The sequence below is a fragment of the Oryza sativa genome, chromosome 6 (genome assembly GCF_034140825.1).
Source record: "Oryza sativa Japonica Group chromosome 6, ASM3414082v1".
In the NCBI taxonomy this organism is placed as follows: Eukaryota; Viridiplantae; Streptophyta; class Magnoliopsida; order Poales; family Poaceae; genus Oryza; species Oryza sativa.
In genome coordinates this window covers 30,237,128-30,256,861 of record NC_089040.1, presented here as the reverse complement: position 1 = coordinate 30,256,861, position 19,734 = coordinate 30,237,128, and the positions used below count along the sequence as shown (strand labels likewise).

The 19,734-nt window shown below is 49.3% G+C and overlaps 3 protein-coding genes across 5 annotated transcripts; 1 reads left to right on the top strand and 2 right to left on the bottom strand.

Annotated features, from left to right (window-relative positions):
* Window positions 1–2,396: 2,396 nt before the first annotated feature.
* LOC4341954 (probable inactive purple acid phosphatase 28) lies at window positions 2,397–6,929 on the top strand. Its single transcript, XM_015788685.3, has 5 exons — window positions 2,397–2,959; window positions 3,078–4,557; window positions 4,696–4,846; window positions 5,499–5,890; window positions 6,208–6,929. Exons 2-5 carry the CDS (start codon window positions 4,378–4,380, stop codon window positions 6,628–6,630), a joined length of 1,146 nt encoding a protein of 381 aa, XP_015644171.1. The 5' UTR covers window positions 2,397–2,959; window positions 3,078–4,377; the 3' UTR covers window positions 6,631–6,929.
* A 403-nt stretch (window positions 6,930–7,332) lies between these two features.
* LOC107278272 (acyl transferase 15-like) lies at window positions 7,333–9,242 on the bottom strand. Of its 3 annotated transcripts, none has more exons than XM_066311592.1 (3): window positions 9,123–9,242; window positions 8,465–9,051; window positions 7,333–8,329 (listed from the first exon to the last, which is right to left on the bottom strand). In XM_066311592.1, exon 3 carries the CDS (start codon window positions 8,172–8,174, stop codon window positions 7,530–7,532), a length of 645 nt encoding a protein of 214 aa, XP_066167689.1. In that variant the 5' UTR covers window positions 8,175–8,329; window positions 8,465–9,051; window positions 9,123–9,242; the 3' UTR covers window positions 7,333–7,529. The 3 variants fall into 3 exon arrangements, with proteins under 3 accessions (XP_066167689.1, XP_066167688.1, XP_066167687.1); XM_066311591.1 differs by having other exon boundaries at window positions 7,333–8,277; XM_066311590.1 differs by having other exon boundaries at window positions 7,333–8,277; window positions 8,465–9,056; window positions 9,123–9,239.
* Window positions 8,205–9,048, bottom strand: LOC136357047 (acyl transferase 15-like). The gene is made up of 2 exons (XM_066311776.1): window positions 8,465–9,048; window positions 8,205–8,277 (listed from the first exon to the last, which is right to left on the bottom strand). The coding sequence occupies exons 1-2, from the start codon at window positions 9,046–9,048 to the stop codon at window positions 8,205–8,207; spliced, it is 657 nt and encodes a 218-aa protein (XP_066167873.1).
* Window positions 9,243–19,734: the final 10,492 nt, after the last annotated feature.

The following is a 19,734-nucleotide window of genomic DNA, read 5'->3' as shown; positions in this document are numbered from 1 at the left end:
CTTGGGCCGATTTCGGTCCGGCCGCCGCCGGCCGTCCGATCTTAGGGTTTGCGATCGGACGGCCGGGCGCCGAAAACGGGGATCAAAACCCCTCGTGCCCCGGCCGGCCGCCGAAACCCTAGCTTCTCCTCTCTTTCTCTCTCTCGGGCGGGCGCGGTCGCGCCGAGCGGCGTCGCCGACGCCGGCGGCCCTCGCGCCGCTGCGCCATGGCCGGCGCTCCTTTCTTTTCTCTTCTCCGCTCCCCCCACCGTCTCTAACCCCCACCGTGTGAGAGAGAGATGGCGACGACGGAGATGGCGGCGCCGCCGCGGGCCCCCTCGCCGGCACGCGCGTGCAGGTGCGCGCGCGGCCGTCGAGTGGCTCCTAGGCGGCGCCTCTTTGCCCCTCCCCCCCTCCGTTGCCGGCGTCGACGACGGCCGGCGACGAGGTAAGAATTAGGGTTAGGGTTTTTGGTTCTTTTGATCCGTGCGGATCTTGTGCTTTTCTTTCTTTGGATTTCTTTCCCCGAAACGATCTAAACACTAGGGTTGCTCTGATACCATTGTTAGACTTTGCTCTAGGATCACCTAGGTTAGATCTAGTCGGGTGGTTCTATTTGGGTTTGATGAACGACATTGTAGATGAAAGGGAGAGGGTTTAGATACCGATCGGTTGAGGAGTTCGTGGAGGAAGAGGCGCCGGACATCGTCGTTGTCATCGCGGCTTGACGTGGATGCGGCGCCGGTGAGGTCGACGGTGATGACGGCTGCGGCAGTGGTGGTCGTAGACGTCCCGGCGATGAGGCGTGGCGCGGCGGTGGCGTTTCCCGTCACTGGCTGCGCCCCCTCTCGATCGGATTAGGGTTTTGTGGGGTGGAGTTGGCGGCGGCGGTGAATCTCGTACCATGTGCCGTGCCGGCCTCCACCCCTCTTTTATATGGCGCAGTGTGACGGGGGCCCACCAGCCATTGGGCTGGGCGCCCCCGATCAGGGCGCGGTCAAGGCCCCCTTGAGCCGTTGGGCTCAAGGGGAGAGAGATCTATCTAACAAATTTATCAAGGAATAAAAAATAATTTATAAGTAAAACATTTATATATGTGTTTTAGTGATTTAAAAGGCAACGCTGAAATAAACTACTCTGAAAGTACCTTAAAATCGACATCAAAATTAAATTTACAATTTAAATTTTGCTTTGGCTTCGACTTATTAGGGCATTCAATGGGGATCCTACATACTAGTGATGTCATTGCCCATGAAGCTACAACGATCAAAATAAACAAACTTAGGTGTGAAATATGACACTGTCCATTTATTTTGAGACAGTGAGTAGATCGTATGAAAATGAAGATGGAAAGGCATTGATGCTGTTGTCTCCGTAGATCTCTTTTGTTTTTTCCTTTCGTTGGCTTGTGCAAAAACAAAATCCTCTGAATATATGTAGTATTCTTTAGATCCCAAAACGAGGCCCCAGTCGTGTTAAAGATTGCGGTAATGCAAATGCGGTTGTTGTCTCTGTCAGCCGGCACTCACCACATCAGCCACAGCTAGCTTCCCAGCTCTTTCCATGTCAAAAAAAGAACATATTTTTTCAGCTCTTTCTGTCACGCCATACATGTGCCAGTATCATGCCAGTGAATGGGCACACAGCTGACGTCTTGCTGACTCCATGTCCGAGCCACTACACCCTCTGAATGGCCAGTTTTTTCAGGGCCTAATTAATTAATTCGATCCGTAGTACTACCGAAAATTCAATCTAAACTTTGAAATCATCAGCAAATATTCATAGGGCTTATGATTCTCAAATCAAAGGAACAGAAAACGTAAAGGATTAAGATGTCACCTACACTCCATCCTTCAGAAATTTTTCCAAGAGCTCTCATCTTATCCTAAGAATCTATGAAATAAATTTGCAAGACTACAATCCTCAGGAAATTGGTAGTGTCCATTTCTATAAAACGAACAATACATACAATGGAAAAAAAAAATCTAATGATTCAGTTCCTACAATAATTCTATAAAAGTACTTAAAATTTAATAATCTTACTTGGCTAGTAGCCTAGTACTACTCCTACTTGCCACAGCAAAAAAGTTTTCTTTTCAGCTCCCCTCGTCAGAAGAAAAAAGGCACGAGAAATGGGGTTCGCTTTCAGCTACAGGCAGGCCGCAGGCACCACTCCACTGCTACTTCCCCTTTTCTTTTTCAGGCCTCTCACAGTGTAAGCTACGGGGCTCGTACCCCTAGCCTAAAAAATTTACCCCAAGACACTCACCCCACAGTGTAAGCATCCATATATGTGTGGCTTAATTGGATGGAGACAGGTGAAGGAAACGAAGCCCACAGTGCCTGTTACCCCAAATACGTTACCTCAAGCCCACTGACGAAATTTATTCCCCACCTACCCTTCCACCTAGCGACTCGTCTTCTCCTCCACTCCATCACCGTGGCCTACCTCTCCTGCCGCGCCGCCGCTCTGCTTCTCCCGCGCCTCCTCGCCTCCCACACCGCCGCGCCTCCTTCTCCTCTCCTCCCAAGCAGCAGCAGCAGGAGATGGGGCGGTCTACGGCGGTCGGCGGCGGCGGCTTCCGCGGCGCGGTCTTTGGCGGCACGGTCTGCGGCATTCTTGGCAACGACTCACCATCGTGTGGGCGGCTGGCGGTTCTTGGCAGCGCGCGGCGAAGACTCGGCGGAGGCGGACTCGAGCAGCTGCTCCATCCACGGCCGCCGCTCTGCTTCTTCTCCCTCGCCGCGCCTCCTTCCCCTCCCTCTCTGTCTGCCGCCCCTCCCCTCTCCCTTTCCCACTCCGTCGCGGCGATGGTGAAGGGCCATGGTTTGGTTGCGTTGCAAATCCATCCATTCACTCCCTTGCGCCGTCATGGTCTTCATCGCCACCACCACAGCGGCACTGGCACCGGCGTCATGGCGCGGCCGCCGCCCGCGTCACACTCAACGCCATCGGAGAGACGCTTTGCCACAGCTGAATGTACACAGAAAAAACATAATATTCTCTCTCTCTCTTTGTTTTTTGATCTATTTGTGTTCTTCGATTTGTTTGCATGGTTCTGATTTGATTTTGATTTTGATTTGTATTTGTGTTGAAGCAACTGGAAGTGTTCTAGGCCCCTCCCCGGCAGCCACCGGCTCGTCGTCGGCACCCCGACCCAGCCTCCCGCGCCAAGCCCGCCGCCCCCAGGAGGGCGGTTCGGGGATTTCACCAGGCGAAATCGATGTGAGGGCAGAGCTCGGCCAGGAACGATGCCCACAGTGCACGCGCCTTGCTTTTTCGGCGCCGCGCGCTTCCTCGCTTCGACGAAGTTTCGCGCTCCTTAGCTTAGGGACAAGTCGCCAAGTGAGGTCCCAGGCGCATGCTCCACGTAGACCAAAAGCTGAGCTGGCGCGACGAGGTTACGCGCCAACTCAGTGAGGCCTCAGAGGTTGGTGCACTGCACTACTGTATTTCCTATTCATCTAGTAGAACACTAGGTAGACCTGGGACTTGGGCTGTACTTTATCGGGCCGGCCCAAGTCACGTCGGCCCACACGGTATAAAAATCCTGGCCCGTTTTGGCACTAAGCACGATGGGCCCAAGTCCCACATCAACTAGGCACAATTTCCATCTCTGCAGGGCCCAATGGACCAACTATAAGGCTGTAGCTAATTCAACCAAGTAAAAAAAAAGCTCTTTCTTTTAAGACAAGACTATTCGGAAAGCAATGATTATTTTCGAAATCAAGCTCTCTCACGAAATTTCTGGCAGTGTACGGCAAATCAGGTCGAAAACTAAATCTCTGCGGACTAAAAGGAACATATGATTAATTAAATGTCAGCTGTAGCAATTTTAAAAAATAGATTAATATGTATTTTAAAAATAAACTTTACTATAATTTTGTTTTAAAAATGTGGACACAAGAGTTGGAACACAAATTTTGACAATTTGACTCTTTCCAAAAACTAATTTTACAAATGAATCGTGGCCAAAACTTATTTTAAAAATGACACTTTTTGTTTAGCGTCAAATCGTATGTCGCTAAACTTAGACACCTCAGTGCTACGTCAATTGGCGCAGAATATCGTGTCACCGCGGACGAGAGACTGAGTCGGCGTGCCAACGTGCATTCAGCGTCGTTCTATTTGGCGTTGAGGTGTCTAATTTCAGCGCCATACGATTTGACGCTGAACAAAAGCGTCATTTTTTAAATAAGTTTGGGCACGATTTATTTGTAAAATTAGTTTTCGAAAAGGGTTAAATTGTCAAAAATTTGTGGAAGTTGGAAAGGCGGAGGAAAGGACACAGCCGAAAGTTTCTGAAAAAAAAAAAAAACTATGAGCAACAGTAGGGGAGTTGTTGAGTAGTGCGATGCGATGCGGTGGGAGGTGGCAGGCGGCGACCGGCGAGATCGATGGGTTCTTCGTCTTCCACCTCCCTCGTCTCCCTCCTCCTCCCCTGCCTCCTCTCCTTGCTCCTCATCCGCCTCTCCACCCACCTCAACCCTGACCCGACCGCCGCCGCGCCCCGCTTCAAGAGGACCCCTCCCTTCCCCCTCCGCTTCCGCCATGACGGCGCCTTCAAGATCCTCCAGGTCCGTCCGTCGCTTCAAGCTCACCTCCACTCGCTAGCTAGCTAGCTCAGCGAGCTTCGCCTGATGGCCTTCGAGATTTACCTCTGGTTGCTCACCGGGCGCGGCTTCTGTTCTGTGCGTGTGTTTGCTATGCTATAGGTGGCGGACATGCACTTCGGCAACGGCGCCGCCACGCGGTGCCGGGACGTGGCGCCGGAGGTGGGCGGCGCGCGCTGCTCCGACCTCAACACCACGCGGTTCCTGCGGCGGGTCATCGAGGCCGAGAGGCCCGACCTCATCGCCTTCACCGGTGCGTTTTTCCCCCTCCTATCCCCGCTCCGCTCTTGGTGGCGATCTGCTTCGCGCTTGCTCATCTGGTCGCTGCCCATTAGTGGCGGTCCTTGCTAATCATGTGCAAAACTTAGTGCTATTGATATGTGATTGGTTGATTTTTTTTTTCACTCTCAAAGTCATGGAACTAGTACTAAATGTGAGTGTTAATTTACAAGCAACATAACAGTTACTCACAACAAAAACAAATTAGTTAATGCTCCATGTAGTAGTAGCTTAGTAGAGTTAGCTGGCAGAATGTCTGAATAATTGTGTTTACATTCAGAGGGGTTGGGTGGAATATCTCGCCAAATCACTTGTTGTTTGCCTATGTTCGCAATTGTGGAGAAGTATCTCCGGCAATCCACTCGTGTATTTTCACGACCCAAATGAAATTACTTAGCAACTAGCAAAGTTCTGTGAATCCATGCTTTGGGTTTTCTGCTGTTACTGAATTAGTGGCAGAGTAGAATCACATGCAGTTTCCAAAAAAGTTTGACTACATCTCTTCTTCTGGGGGTAAAGAGGTTACCTTTTTGAATCTCTACGTTACGTGTTTTTTTAAATTTCCTTCACCAACAAAAAGGGGGTCAATCTGGTTTGCATTGAATGCTTGTGTTGTTTTTAATCAGGAGACAATATATTTGGGGGCAGTGCATCTGATGCAGCTGAGTCACTACTCAAAGCAATTAGCCCTGCAATCGAGTATAAAGTACCATGGGCTGCCATTTTAGGAAATCATGACCAGGAGTCCACTATGACCAGAGAGGAACTGATGGTGTTCATGTCCCTGATGGATTACTCGGTATCTCAAGTAAACCCTCCTGGTTCTTTGGTACATGGGTTTGGCAACTATCATGTCAGCATACATGGGCCGTTTGGTTCTGAGTTTGTCAATACTAGTTTACTTAACCTTTACTTCCTGGATAGTGGTGATCGTGAAGTGGTCAATGGAGTAAAAACCTATGGATGGATCAAAGAATCTCAACTTGCTTGGCTTCGTGCTACCTCACAGGAGCTTCAGGTACCGCTGATGATAATTACTAGCATAATCACAGCACCCAAGATTTTATTGGAATATATCTCCGTCATTGTGAAAGGGGGAAAATGCCTTTGTTCATTACTTCTGTGTTTCTTCTTTTACAAACTTATGATGTACATGTAAATCTGCATTGAGCTGCATTCTCTGGTCAAATATTTTATCATTTGCCTGAGCAAAACACACACCCATTAGTTAATCTCAGATTATTGGTTTTCATATATCAGTGTTTTTTTTCGAATTACAAATACAGTACTTTTGAATCTATGCTTCTGAGTTCTGACTCACGGTACTTTTGACAGCAAAACTTGCATGCTCCTGCATTTGCATTCTTTCACATCCCAATTCCAGAAGTCAGAGGGCTGTGGTATACAGGTTTCAAGGGCCAGTATCAGGAAGGGGTGGCTTGCTCAACTGTAAACTCCGGTGTTCTTGGCACCCTAACCTCCATGGGAGATGTGAAAGCTGTCTTTCTTGGCCATGACCATCTTAATGATTTTTGTGGCGACCTTAATGGGATATGGTTCTGTTATGGTGGTGGCTTTGGTTATCATGCCTATGGAAGACCTCATTGGCCAAGAAGAGCTCGGGTAATTCATACTGAACTCAAGAAAGGGCAGAAATCATTGGTGGAAGTCGAGTCGATCCACACCTGGAAGCTGTTAGATGATGAAAAACTAACTAAAATTGATGAGCAGGTTCTTTGGAGACACAGCAGCATATGATTATGACCACTATGTATAATGTATGTGCATCTGTGAACACAACATGTTGTAACATTCTGCATGTAGTACAACCCCTTCATTCTTGTAGGCGAGTAGATTGATTATTGGCAACTGATTTTGCCATGCACATGTTTCACATTTGGTGATATTGTATGATGTTCGATTTTTGTTGTATACCACAAAGCTAATGACGTATCGGCCCATGAGTTCTACCAAATGGCCACTTTTTTCTCCCATTTTCATGAAGTTGTATATGAATAAACCTTGTGTTTTACTATATTCATCCCTGAAAATGTGTATATATTTCGTCGTTTATTCAGTGAGCTCACAGATACCTACACCCCTCTTGTTATAAATATTTGACTACCAATACTTTCTTAAATATTTACTAGTTAAGTAGAAGGAAAAAGAATGTTTTGCATAGATTTGTCTAGAGAAGTGTTGTCATGATATACTAGATTTTATAAACTCACTCTAATACAAAATTGATGGTCATATTTGAGAAAAAACGTATTGATGGCCATAGTTTTAAATTTTGATAAATTCTTATCCTAAGCGTACAATATTTATGACTAGTAGATAGTATTTATTTTCAACATCGTGAATTTGAATACATTCGCTTTGGGTCATTTTTGAGATAGTTGAAATAATGATTGATGGACTAGCTTTATAGTTAGTCATTTGTGAGTATGAACGAATGAATTAACTAGTACAATGTTGAAAAATTATATTAAAAAAAGTATTCTAACATACTTTTCTCATAACTTTTTATATGAAAGTGAAACACACTGTTTAGGAGCTTGTGAAATGTGCAAATGAAAATTCTGAAATCAGAAAAGAACAGGCAGCCTTGCCAACTCAGAAAATCTCGAATTGTTCCTGGCTTGTGGTATCCAAGTTCACTGCAGCTTTGCCAACTCAGCCCGGAACACGTCGACGTGTTCGTCCGTCACGCACCACGCCACCGCGTTCACGCCGTCGCTGCCGTTCGACCTCGAGCACGGTAGGCATGGCAAGCAGGACGGCATCACCGTCACCTCCATGCGGGGTATCACCCTGGCTGGCTTCCCGCCGCCGAAGTCGATACCGTCGAGGCCGAGGCCCGCCCAGCTCGACACGTACAGGCGGTGCATCGGGCCGACGAAGAGCCCCTCGCCGCCGCCGCCGTCGACGCCCTGCTTCCCTCTCAGCTTGTTCCGGAGGAGTTCCTCCGGTATCCGCTCCTTGGCGTCGTTGACGAGCTTCACCACGTCGACGATGTCGCCGTACGCCACCGCGTCCGCCGTGGACGCCACCACCTGCCGCGTGATGCAGTTGCCGTAGTACCCGTCCTTGGCTCCGATGTGCGGCCGTGCGTTGACCGCGAACAAGAGCACCGCGGGAGCGTCACTGCGGCAGCGGCGGCCGTGGATCGCGCGGGTGCGGCACTGCCATATCGCGGCGGTGACCACGTCGAACACGGAGCAGCGCCGCCGGCCGCCGCCGCCACCGTTCCGGCTCACGAACTCGGCCTTGACACGGTTGACGAAGCTCCATGGGATCATAATGTCGCAGTAGGCGAAGTCGACGTGCTTCTAGTCGGCAAGCGGCGCCTTCAGTGCGACGGGAGCCAGCTGGTCGGGGATTTCAGGCATGGACTCATCGTACCTGACCAGGCCAGGGTTCACTTTATCGGTTAGGCCGATCGTGTCGGAGGTTACTGAAATCCCGAAATTTCGAAAATTTATTGAACAACATTTAGTTGAATTTAAATAAATATGACAAAAAATTATAAAAAAATAAAAAAATCGACTGAAGTAATATCGTATCGGAGGGGAATGTTCCAACCCTGTACCTGACCGGAATGACGGACGGCGACGGGAGCCCACAGGCGAGCTCGCCGACGGCTCGCAGAAACTGCGCCAACCCGTAGGTGTCAGCCACGCCATGGTTCCATGTCACCCCGACGACGAACCCGCCGCACTCAAACTCGGTCACCTGCATCATCAACAGCGGATCGGACATCCAGCATGACTCCCCACCATACCAGATAGCAAGGTCGGCCAACGGCAAGTCGCCGTCGCCGTCGTCGACGTCCTCCAGCGTGCAGCTCGCCGTCGCCGCGACGAACGGCAGGCCCCCGCCCTCGCCGGTGCACGACAACACGACGTTGTCGTCGTCGCCGGCGGCGACGACGTGGCCGGCTAAGGGGTAGTAGTGAACGAGAGCACGTGACAGTGCCCGTCGTACGGTCTCGGCCGGGCGGTGGACACGACTCCGCCGCCGCCGCCGCTCGAAGACGAGGAACGCCGTGAATGACAGTCCGAGGCGGGACTTGTCGGCGGAGGTGAGGCGGATGGTCGCCGCCGCCGGTGTCGGCTCCGACGACGGGGTGACGAGCACCGGTGGCCCGGACTTGGATACCACAATGTCCTTCATCTTCTAGGCTGGGAACGTTGGGTTATTTCACTAGATATAAGAGTGGAATAATGCCCACGGCCATGTTATGTTACCTCTCGCGTCGCCGCCGGCCGCGGCCACGGCCAGGGCATGTTGCCTCTTCCCTGAGTTTCTACTCCATCTCCATCGGTTTCCTCCACTATCAAACCAGACAAGACTGCGTGGGGAGTGGATTCTAATCCCTCGAGGGTATCCTCTTATATTTTTTTTCCCTTCCAAATTCGATGCAAATAGTTGTGAAAAAAATCTGAAAAAAATGTCAATGGAGAGTATAATGATACCTACTAGTCCACCAAAATTCATGTTCAAATTCAATCTACACATCGAGAAAAAAAAGGACAAATTTAGATATAAACAATACGCTACTATTCATACGTTGAATTTGTCTTTTTTATATCTCAACGTGTAAATTGAGTTTCGACTTAAAATTTTATGGAGTTGTATATATGTGTTGTATGAATGTTGTCAAATTTTTTTAGAATTTTTCATAACCGTTTAGATGATTTTTAAGCAAACGAGGGAATATCCCCTCGAGAGATTAGAATAGTTCCCCGGCTGTGTGTGCTCACGATGTAAAAGAAAAGAAAAAAAAAAGACTTGATCTGTTCCACACCGGGTGGTCTGGGTGGCATCTATGATGCGGTCCAGAGAAAAATGTATGCTTGTCAATGATTCCAGAATCCGATTAAAAAGGAAGCAAAATATCTATAAGTCGTTTTTGCTCCTTTTTTTTAATAAAAAATCATAGTACAATTTCAGATTTACGACACCTAAGGGCTAAGAGCTAAGTTTAATAGTATAGCCAACTACTAGTTCCAATTCATTTATAACTAATCTAATAGGTAATAGCTCATTCATACAATAGTTACATACTACACTATTAATACATGGTCCCACCTATCATACACACACTGTGTCTTGGAGTCCGTGCTACAGCTGGCTACAAATTTGTAGCCCGCTGCTCTCCTCTCTCCTCATTTATCTCCTTAAAAAATGTTTACAGCTGACTTATAGCCTGCTATTGTACCTGCTCTAAGTAATATGGGCATCCAAGCACAAGCCACAAGATGAAACATAGGACTAAATAATGAGGTGGAGGAGAGAAGAAAGATGAGAGAGAAATAGTCACCTCTTATGCAAGAGGCAACCCCTACACAAACTTCAATATACATGTGAGAGTGTTAGAGATATTAGGGATTGTGTGCATTTAATTATTTATGTCATGCATAAAATTGGATGTGGTAGTCACCTCTATCTACGACACATGAAGCTTCATGTGCTGCAACTGACGAGTGGGGCCCTACAGCTGACTCCGCCCTATCCTTCTCTAATCGCGAACTGGATATATACACCCCTCGCTGTTGCGTGCAGTAGAAGTAGATGGTAATAAACTCGATCAGTGTTATATATGTTACGTGGCATGTAGCTCTTAGGCTGACAACCCTTGGTTGAGCAAAGAGGTGTTATTATGGGCTGGTTTGGTTTGTGGCCTGAATTGGCTTTGCCAATATTTAACAATTTCAATAGTGTTTAGTGTCTATTTAGTTTGAAGCCAAATTTTGACATGTCTAAAGAAATAGGCTATTTTAATAGTGAAATTGGGTTGTTTTGGCTTCAATCCGAACACAACTTTACCTTGCCAAGATTAACCATACCAAAACTTAGCAAAATTTGATATTGACAAAAATTGGTAAGTTCAATTTAAGTCACAAAACAAACCAGCTCTATGTTATAAATAGCACTCAAATCAAATAACACAGCGTACATTCTACTAGTCTTCTCTCTCGCATTCCCCTCGGTCTTGCCTGGCATAGACAGGCAACCGCCGGCCGTCCACGCGACTATGATCTCGCCGAACACCGCCAACACGGTCCTCGGCGTCCTAGGTGCGTCATCGCCTCATCGGCATCTTAATTTTAGCTTTCTTCAAATCCCGCGTTTCATTAACTTTGTGTTGATCTTTTTCCTCGATCGATCTCATCTTGCAGGTAATGTAGTGGCCCTCGTTCGGTACTTGTCCCCAGTGTAAGAATCAAAATTCATGTGTGTATATAAATATTCGATTCATTTCACTTCAACCTATGTACATGATCGTGCAGGCTGGCGTGCAACCGCACAACATGCCCATCATCATTAGCGCCCCTGGCATGGTAACTCAGCTCGCCTACATCTCCCTCTTTCTCGCCACGTCTGTTGCCGCCTCATCCTCCTCCTCGTCGACATTGTTGCCTTCGTCGGTGTACTCGTTGCGCTCGTCCTCTCCCTCTCCCACACCCACAAAATCCGTGCCATGATAATTGGGATCATCATCATCCTTATTGGCACAGGCATGTACACATCCCCACTTACCGTCATGGTAAGTAAACTTCACTTATGGCCGAATATAACACAATGGTTTAAGTCACACGAATGCACCATGCCACCGTGTCCACGCCGTTCGACAGAACGGAATCACCGTCACCTCCATTGTAGGGATCACCCTCACTAGCCCCTCGTAGTCGAGGCCGAGGCCGCCCCAGCTCAACACGTAAAGGCAGTGCATCGCGCCGACGAGGAGCTCTCGCCTCCACCAGGGAGGAATGCAGGAAGCAAAATGAGTGGGGCCGATAGTCTACTCCTAGTTAGAATAAGTAAATAAAAATATGATAGGGGGGCATTTGCCCCCCGTGCTATCTAGAATTGAGTAGGGGCCAAGGCCCCCCATTGAGTATACTCTAGGTCCGTCCTTGGCCTCCGCCCTACGCCCGTGGCCGCCATCTCTACTTGTTATAAATTTTATATGGTTTGGTACGGCTTGCCACGGTTACCGCGTGGTAACCGTGCTTACCACTGGGGTGCGGTAACCCTGGCCCGACGGTTTGAGAAACCCTACCTACCTCCTCATGCCTGTTGCTGCCTCATCACATCTCTTCCCCTCCTTATGCCTGTCGCTGTAGCTATTTAAATGCTGCCTCATCACATCTCTTCCCGTCCTTATGCCTACCACTGCCTCACAAGCAAGCCAGTCTCTCTCACAAGCATCATCACATGTTTCATCTCTCTTTCACTCTTGGCATTGCAGATTTCATCTTCTTGCGTGTTTCTTGCTCGTTCCATCTCTCTTTCACTCTTTGCTCCCATGGCGACCACCTTTGAACATGTAGTTACCGAGCTGTTTCAGATCCTTTTGGTGTAGCTCGGTCTTTTCCTTCTTGGCACAGGGGTCGTACCGCTGCAGCAGACCTCCGTAGGAGGGCAGCAAAGCCAGTGCGTGGAAACTCTCGGTTTCAAAAAATACCGTTTCTTGAGCACTTTTTGGTGCTTACAATGTTTATTTGTGGTTTATTGATTTGCTTTGTCCGCTTTCATCTCAAAGCTGATGGAGAGCTGTCGGCTCTCCTCTGCTTACGAGGGTGAAGCTTAGGGTGCTAATGTTCGTAGCAGTCGCAACTTCATTAGCATCAACTGTTTTAGCTGCATTTACCTTTTATTACTTGATAGAAATTAAAGCATCTATTTTTGCGTGTTTGGGTGTGGGAATTAGGATTTCTGTTTATGTTTCATATGTTTTCTGTGGAGCATTCTGTATTTTTATATATTATTATTTGTATAGGACTGTAGTCTACTCAAATTAGAGGGGTGGGTACTTCGGGAATGAAGAATGTAAAGAGATTAGAAGTGTGTGTACTTCGGGAGCGGTATGGAGTATGTGACGTGTGGGGTCTAATGTACTTGTGGTGTACTTCTACTAATGTACTTGCGGTGGTGTAATGTACGAATGATGTATGGATTATGTACTTCTACTAATGTAGTTGTGGTGGTGTAATGTACGTATGATTTATGAATGACTTACCATGAATGAAGAACGATTAACGTTCTCCTTTGCTTTATTGCAATGTTTTGAATGGAAGATTAGATTAAATCTATTATACTTCTACTGTAATAATCTTCTGGACACCCATCATCTCTCCGTTAACAACAAAGTACACCAATGGAACAATGGCTGAGATCGGGTCCACGCCTCAGCCACTACCCCACACCTGACACCTCGTCCATCTACCTCACGAGCTGGCATGCTATATAAACCCCAAGCTCAGGCTGAGCAACTGTCACACCCCGAAGTTCTCCTCCCAAGCCTAAAATTTAATTTATAAGAGACCCTAAGAAAATACCGGTGCAAAGCAAGAGTAAACCCTGTTAAATCAATGCAAATAATAATCGGAGTGGGCATGTGGAATTTTTCTTGAGTTCTACATGTCGAAATTCACTAACAGGATTTTTAGTGGAATTTTCAGAGCGCTCGAAATAATTTTAACCAATTAAAATTGAGCAAGCAATATTTTAATTCCAGGGAAAATTCTTTTCTCCTTTTTCTTTTTCTTTTTCCCTTCCTTTTCCGAATGGGCCGCCGGCCCATTCTCTCCTTTCCTCCCCCTCCTCCCTGCTGGGCCGGCCGCAGGCCGAGGCCCAGCCAGGCCGCCCCGCCGCCCTCCTCTCCCGGGGTCGCCGACAGGTGGGGCCCACCTGTCGGGTCCTTCCCCAACCTCCCGCCGCGCCCGCAACCGCCGCCGCGCCCACGTCTCCGCCTCCTTCGGGCCACGTCGACCACGCCCGCGCGTGCGCCGCGTTCCCCGCGCCCACTCCCCTCTCTCACCCGCTCGCGCCCGCGCCCGAGATGGCCGGGATTCGATTTTCGAATCCCGCCTCTCTCTCCTCCCCCACTTCCCACGTTGGCCAGCGAAGTCCCGCCTCTCCCGGCCACGTCCGGCCCTCCCCTCCCCTATTTAAGCTTCTCCGTCGCTCCCTCTCGCTTTTTTCCCATTTCGCCGAACTCCCTCGTGCTCCCCATCGCTCCCGCGCCGTGCAACCACCCGCCGCCGCCGTCTCCGCTACTCCGGCCGCCGTTAGCCGCCGCTAGGCTCGCCGCCGCACCGCGCCGTCGCCGCCGTCGGGTTCGCGTGGCCGAGATCCACCCCGTCCACCCCTCCTTCGTCGAGGTTCGTCGCCGGAGCGCCATTCCCATCGTGCGTTGGTGAGGGTCGCCATGTCCGCCGCTTTCGGCCGGCATTCCCGTCTCCTATGGCCCCTCTCTTCCTCTCTAACCTCTTTCTTTTCGTTCTTTAGGTCGTCCCGGTCGCCGTCCGCCGCATGTCGACCTCCCTCCGTCGCTCCTCGTCGCCGGACGCCGCCGTCCCCTCCGGTGAGGACTCCCTCCCCTTTCCTTTTCTTCCCCAATTCCCCGTGCGTCGCCGCCGCTCGCGCTCGCCGTCGCCTTCGGTCGTTGCCGCCGTCCGCTGCCGCCGCTTTCGCGTCGCTTTTGCGCCGTCGCCTCCACCGCCGGATGCCGTCGCCGGCAACGCGACGCGCGCGTGCCGCCGCCGCTAGCCCTGGCCGGCCAGTCGGCTTTGATGCCGAGCCGAGCCCGGCGGCCGCCTCTATCGCCGCCCGTCCGATCGTCCCGGGGCGATCTGGGCCGTCGGTCTCGTGGACCGGCGATGGACCACCTGCGTGGTCCCGGTCCATGGTGAACCGCTCTCCCCTGAGCCGCTGACCAGTGGGCCCCGCTTGCCGGCGCCGCACCCCCTCCGTGCTGACGTCAGCCCTGGAAAATATTGCGCAGTAAAATATTTAAGGATTTTTGTTATAGTAATAAACATGGTGAATCTTCTAAAATTCATAACTAATTCATCCGAGCTCCGTTTAAGCCCATTCAAGTCTCAGTAAATCAAGAAAAATATGTAGAATCCATTAAAAATGGTTTTGTTCCCTGTTTCAGTAGTCTTATAGCCTGTTTGCATTGTTTGCCTTGTATGTCGCTAGATTCCGTTTCCTCCGACGCTCCGGTGTACTTCGAAATAGTCGCCGAGGTTCCTCCAGCAGCAGAGCAAGGCAAGTCATGCTTGTCACTTGAACATGTTGATCCTATATTGCAAATGCTCTATTGTTTTCCTTCAAATATTGCATTGTTTTATAATGTTACTATGGGGTGTTTACCTATTGTCATAACCATGCTATTGTTGTACCATGTCCCTTTGTCAACTTGGGGTCATAACATGACTAGAGATTGGGCTAGGGATTGCTTAGCCATGCTTAGTTCAACTAGTTCACAATGGGGAAAATCCTATTAATGTTTAGACTGTTGGTTCTAATGGTTTTGTTGGATTAGTGCCACCGCTTTGGTGTTAGTTAATTAAAATAAATCACATGGTGGGCTGTGGGTGCATGGTTTCGCTGGTCGCACCCATGGCAGTTAAGGACCGGTTCGCGGGATGCCCTGGAAGAACTTATCGTACTTACCACAAGCCAGCGTGGGCAACGGCTGGGCTTGTAGCGTAGCTTTCCTCTAGCCGACGCATCCAGGCAAGGGTGGGCGTGATGGAGTTTGGATGGGCCCTGCGACGGCCTATGCGGCTTCCGGATTCACCTAGGCATGAGAGGGGACTGCCCGCTGCTTTGCGAGGAGTGGGGGTGAAACCTGAGGTGTGGTGTGCTTGGTTAGAGGGGGTTATGCGAAGGGTCCTGTCATGGCCTCTTTCCGGTATGTCGTGGTGGCATGTCGGCGCACGGAAACGTGTCGTGGGGCTGTGTCTTGTGGGTACAGTTGTACACCTCTGATCAGAGTAAAAATATTCGAATAGTCGTGCCCGCGGTTATGGGCGGTCAACCAGATTCACCGTGATTAATCTTACCCTAGTGTAATCTTTTGAAATTGGATAGTTTAGGTGGATGGTTGGGCCTGTTGCAACGTGGGATAGCGTTGGACAGTGGATAGTTAATATTGATTAATTATTACAACTGTTTAAATCTTTCAACTTCTGTTTATAAATGCTCGCTTTATGCAAATGAACCACTCCAGCTCTTCTTTGATAATTCCCTGCATCATACCCCTATTCCGGTATGACTTGCTGAGTACAGTGGGTAGTACTCAGTCTTGCTCTATTTTTTCCCAACCCCAGAGCTCGAGTATGTGTCAGATGAAGGTTTCTCCGAGGAGTAGGCTTCGTCCGTGCCGTCGAGGATGCCTGTGGAGTGGTGTTCCCGCTGCAGTTCTAGTCAAGGCTTAGCTCCTGTTGTCTTTCTTTTCTTCCGCTGCATTTGTGTAAGACTTTTATGATGTTTGTAAGACATGGATCTGAATGTCAACATTGTCGTTTGTGTACCCCGGCCGGTCCTGGACGGGGATTTTAATGCACATTCTGCTTGGAATTCTACTCGGGAATTTCTGAGCGTGACAGCAACACAGTGCACAACTCATCTTCTCTCGCATTCCCTTCTCTCCTGGCTGAGCAACACAGCGCACAACTCGTTTTCTCTCGCATTCCCTTCTCTCCTGGCTGAGCAACACAGCGCACAACTCATTTCTCTCACATTCCCTTCTCTCGCATCCTTCTCTCGCATTCCCCTACTCATCTTCTCTGGCACTGGTACCGGCGCCGTCAGCCACTAGTACATCACGTCGCCGCTTACTGCCACTGCTAGTCATGACGGACCAAACAATTTGAGGCGCACTCTGTGAAGTGCATTGCTATAGTATATGCCTATCCCTTTATTGGGCCTTGTTGTATCCTCATGATAGAATGGGCTTACCCATACTGAACACACACAATGTGTCTGAGTGGAGTACTGGTTGCTCAGATGGAAGATTTGGAGAGTTAATTTTTCTACTGGAATGGCTTCATGTGTTCCAGCCTTCCAGGTCGAATGAATGGTCGATCCAATCCCTATTGAATTTTTCCTTCCAGGGAACATCCATGATATGGGGTGAAAGTTGACATCAATGTGCGTCGTTCTTTAAAGTTTGAATGACGATAACTTTTTACGAGAAATACACCATATAGCAAGTACTAGTATATATTAGCAGTATAAACGATATAACAATATATATTGATTTGATGTTCCACTTGATTTTTGCGGTATAAATTCAAAAAAAGGTATATTTGTAATTTTTTTAATGTTATTCCCAGGCGGCATTTTCATTCGCATTGGCACTAGTAGCGTTCCCCCACTCCCGGTCGATCGAAATCCCTGTTCAGCCGAACCCCATTCCTTCGTCAGCAACCGCTGTCACCAGTCATCCACGCGCGCCACACCACCCGCTGACACCCACCCAGAAGGCCACAATGATATGGGAGCTACAATGTGTCAACGATGATGCCCTCTATTGACCTTCTTCCCTAGTGCCATCGGCTGCCTCCACCAACCTGGTTGCACGTACGAGGCCGGGAAGGGGTATCGGCGCTGACGAAGAAGTAGTAAGGCATCGCCCCAAGACGCTGCCACGGATGTGGTGGAGACCAGGAGGAGGTGCCCAACGACCACCGCCAGATCCCCTTCCTGGAGCCGCCCTTGCAGATCTAGAGGCACTGCCCAGTGCCCACATCCAGTTTGCGCGGGGATGAGTTGGAGGCTGGGAGGAGATGTGCGGTGGAGGTCCCCTCACCGGCCGGAGAGCATCTTATCTGGAGAGAGATCAACGCGGTGGATGCGGCGAGAGTAGTCCTCACTCCTCAGTCCTTCATCTTCATCTTCAAGTCCTGATCAACTAGTATGATTCTTGTGTTGCTTTTATCGTTGTGTACAGCAATTGAGATCTAAAATTTCAAATGACTGACTCAAAACTGGGAGAACAAAACCGAAAAAAAAATTCTAGTACGGTGTTTACATATATGTTGCCTTTTCTCGTCTGAATTTTAAAGTGCGGACAATTCAACTCTTCTGAATGGTCGTCTCGACAATTTGTTGGCGTTGAATGACTTAATTTTCGTAATTATGGCAGATGATTTATTTTTTTCTTCTTTTAAGTTTTCTACTATATGATGCTTGTTCGGCTCTGGCCCTGGGGAGGCAGCATGCATTTCGTGTTCAAATTAAGTCACCTAAGTCACTGACATGTGAGTTTTCTTTGCTATGGACCAACGTATCAGTGACTCTAAAGTCCTCTTTTTTGCATGGAAAGGAGATGGTTTGCACTTCGCAGCAACATAGTTGTTTGAACCGTGAAAAGTTGAACGGAAAATCTTTCATAGGTCTTTAGGGGTTGTTTGGTTCATGACCAAATATTGCCACACCTCAACTTAAGGAAGCTTTTTGAATAAGTTAGTCATGCATTTGGTTCATTGCCACACTTGTGGCTAGATTTTTTTTCTAGCACTTTGGTCCCACGCGTCATTGTCTCAGGAAAATGTAGCAAGGTTGTGGATTACTAGCCGAAGTGTCGTGCCAAATTTGTTGGCCTAACCTTAGACAAACTTGGCAAGAAAACTATGACAACCCTATGCAATGTTAGTATATGAGTCAAACAACCCCTTAGTTTTTCGTGGGTCATGCCGTCACGGTGATCTTTAATTTTTCTTGTTACAGCAACATGAGAAGATGGTTTGCATCAACATGAGCTGAAAGTTGACTGAAAAATCTTTCATAGGGCTGAACATTTCAGCGGAAAAAGTTGGTTCTTTCATTAGGTTTTTTTTTCTTGCGAATCTGTTCAGCTTGTTGTTATGGATGCTATGATTGTCTTATGGAAATTACTGACCCTGTTGTTTTTTTTCTTTTATTTTTGTCAGTTATATTTATCAATTTACTCTTAATCCTGTAAATTTTTAAGATTGCTGAAAACCGGGTGATATTAGCCGGTTTTCGTATGACGCTAACCGAAAGTCGTCGGTTTTTACCAAATTTTGGTTGGATTTCGGTACACCGGTGAGAATCGATTTTTACTTCGAAATTGAAAAGTTAAACCCTACTTCATACCACAAGCTTAAAACGTTAGTATATTTATAACGATTTACGAGAAGCAATATCATAATTCGCTTTTGGTCTGAAAGTGTAAGGAGATTGAAAACAGAGGGATAGATATACAGGGGGTAGCAGATCAGACGGCTGTGATGCTGCCACATCACCCTCCTATAGTCCTACGCTCTCCCCTCACCCGTCAGGCCGTCACCCGTCTCCCTCCTCGTGTCCATTTCCACCCTCCAAACCGGAAAGCAGGAGATCGAAATCCTAGGGGCTAGGGTTCTCTCCCACCCCTAGAGGTGGCCAAACGGGCCGGGCCAAAACGGGCGGCCCGAGGCACGGCGGAACCTGTAGCCGGCACGGCCCGGCACGGCCTGCTACAGTAACGGGCCGTGCCGGCACAGCACGAGTAGCCGTGCCGTGCTTGGGCCGCCGGCCGAGCCCGCGGGCCGGCACGGCACGGCACGGCTACTGTAGTAAGTCCGCATCTCATCCTTCCGCAAGTCCGTATCTCATCCCTCCCAACTGACGGCCCAGCCCGCTAGCCGCCTCCGCAAGTCCGTTGAGCACCCCTCCTAGCTGATGGCCCAGCCCGCCAGCCACCTCCGCAAGTCCGCATCGCATCCCTCCGCGCCATTTCGGTTCCTGGGCCAACCGTGCCCCGTCCACGGCCCATTTTTCATTCACGGGCCCGTACTGACACGGCGGGCCACACGCATGCCGTGCCGGCACGGGCACGGCCCGGCCATCCACGGGCCGTGCTTGGGCCGGCGGCTCGGCACGTGGGTCGGGACGGCACGGCCCGTTTCATGAGCCATGCCTAACGGGCCGTGCCGAAACGGGCCGTGCCGGACCCGTGCCCGTGCCGTGCCGGGCCGGGCCGCCCGTTTGGCCACCTCTACCCACCCCGCATCCCCATCGTCCGATCCGATCCCACCCAAACCCCCAACC

Bases quoted from the DNA above. Each gene is read 5' to 3' on its own strand.
- LOC4341954 (XM_015788685.3), top strand. From the start codon at position 4,378: ATGGGTTCTTCGTCTTCCACCTCCCTCGTCTCCCTCCTCCTCCCCTGC. The intron at 4,558-4,695 runs GTCCGTCCGTCG...GCTATGCTATAG, and splicing joins GCGCCTTCAAGATCCTCCAG to GTGGCGGACATGCACTTCGG. The intron at 4,847-5,498 runs GTGCGTTTTTCC...GTTTTTAATCAG, and splicing joins CGACCTCATCGCCTTCACCG to GAGACAATATATTTGGGGGC.
- LOC107278272 (XM_066311592.1), bottom strand. From the start codon at position 8,174: ATGATCCCATGGAGCTTCGTCAACCGTGTCAAGGCCGAGTTCGTGAGC.
- LOC136357047 (XM_066311776.1), bottom strand. From the start codon at position 9,048: ATGAAGGACATTGTGGTATCCAAGTCCGGGCCACCGGTGCTCGTCACC. The intron at 8,278-8,464 runs GTACAGGGTTGG...TGGCCTGGTCAG, and splicing joins CCGTCCGTCATTCCGGTCAG to GTACGATGAGTCCATGCCTG.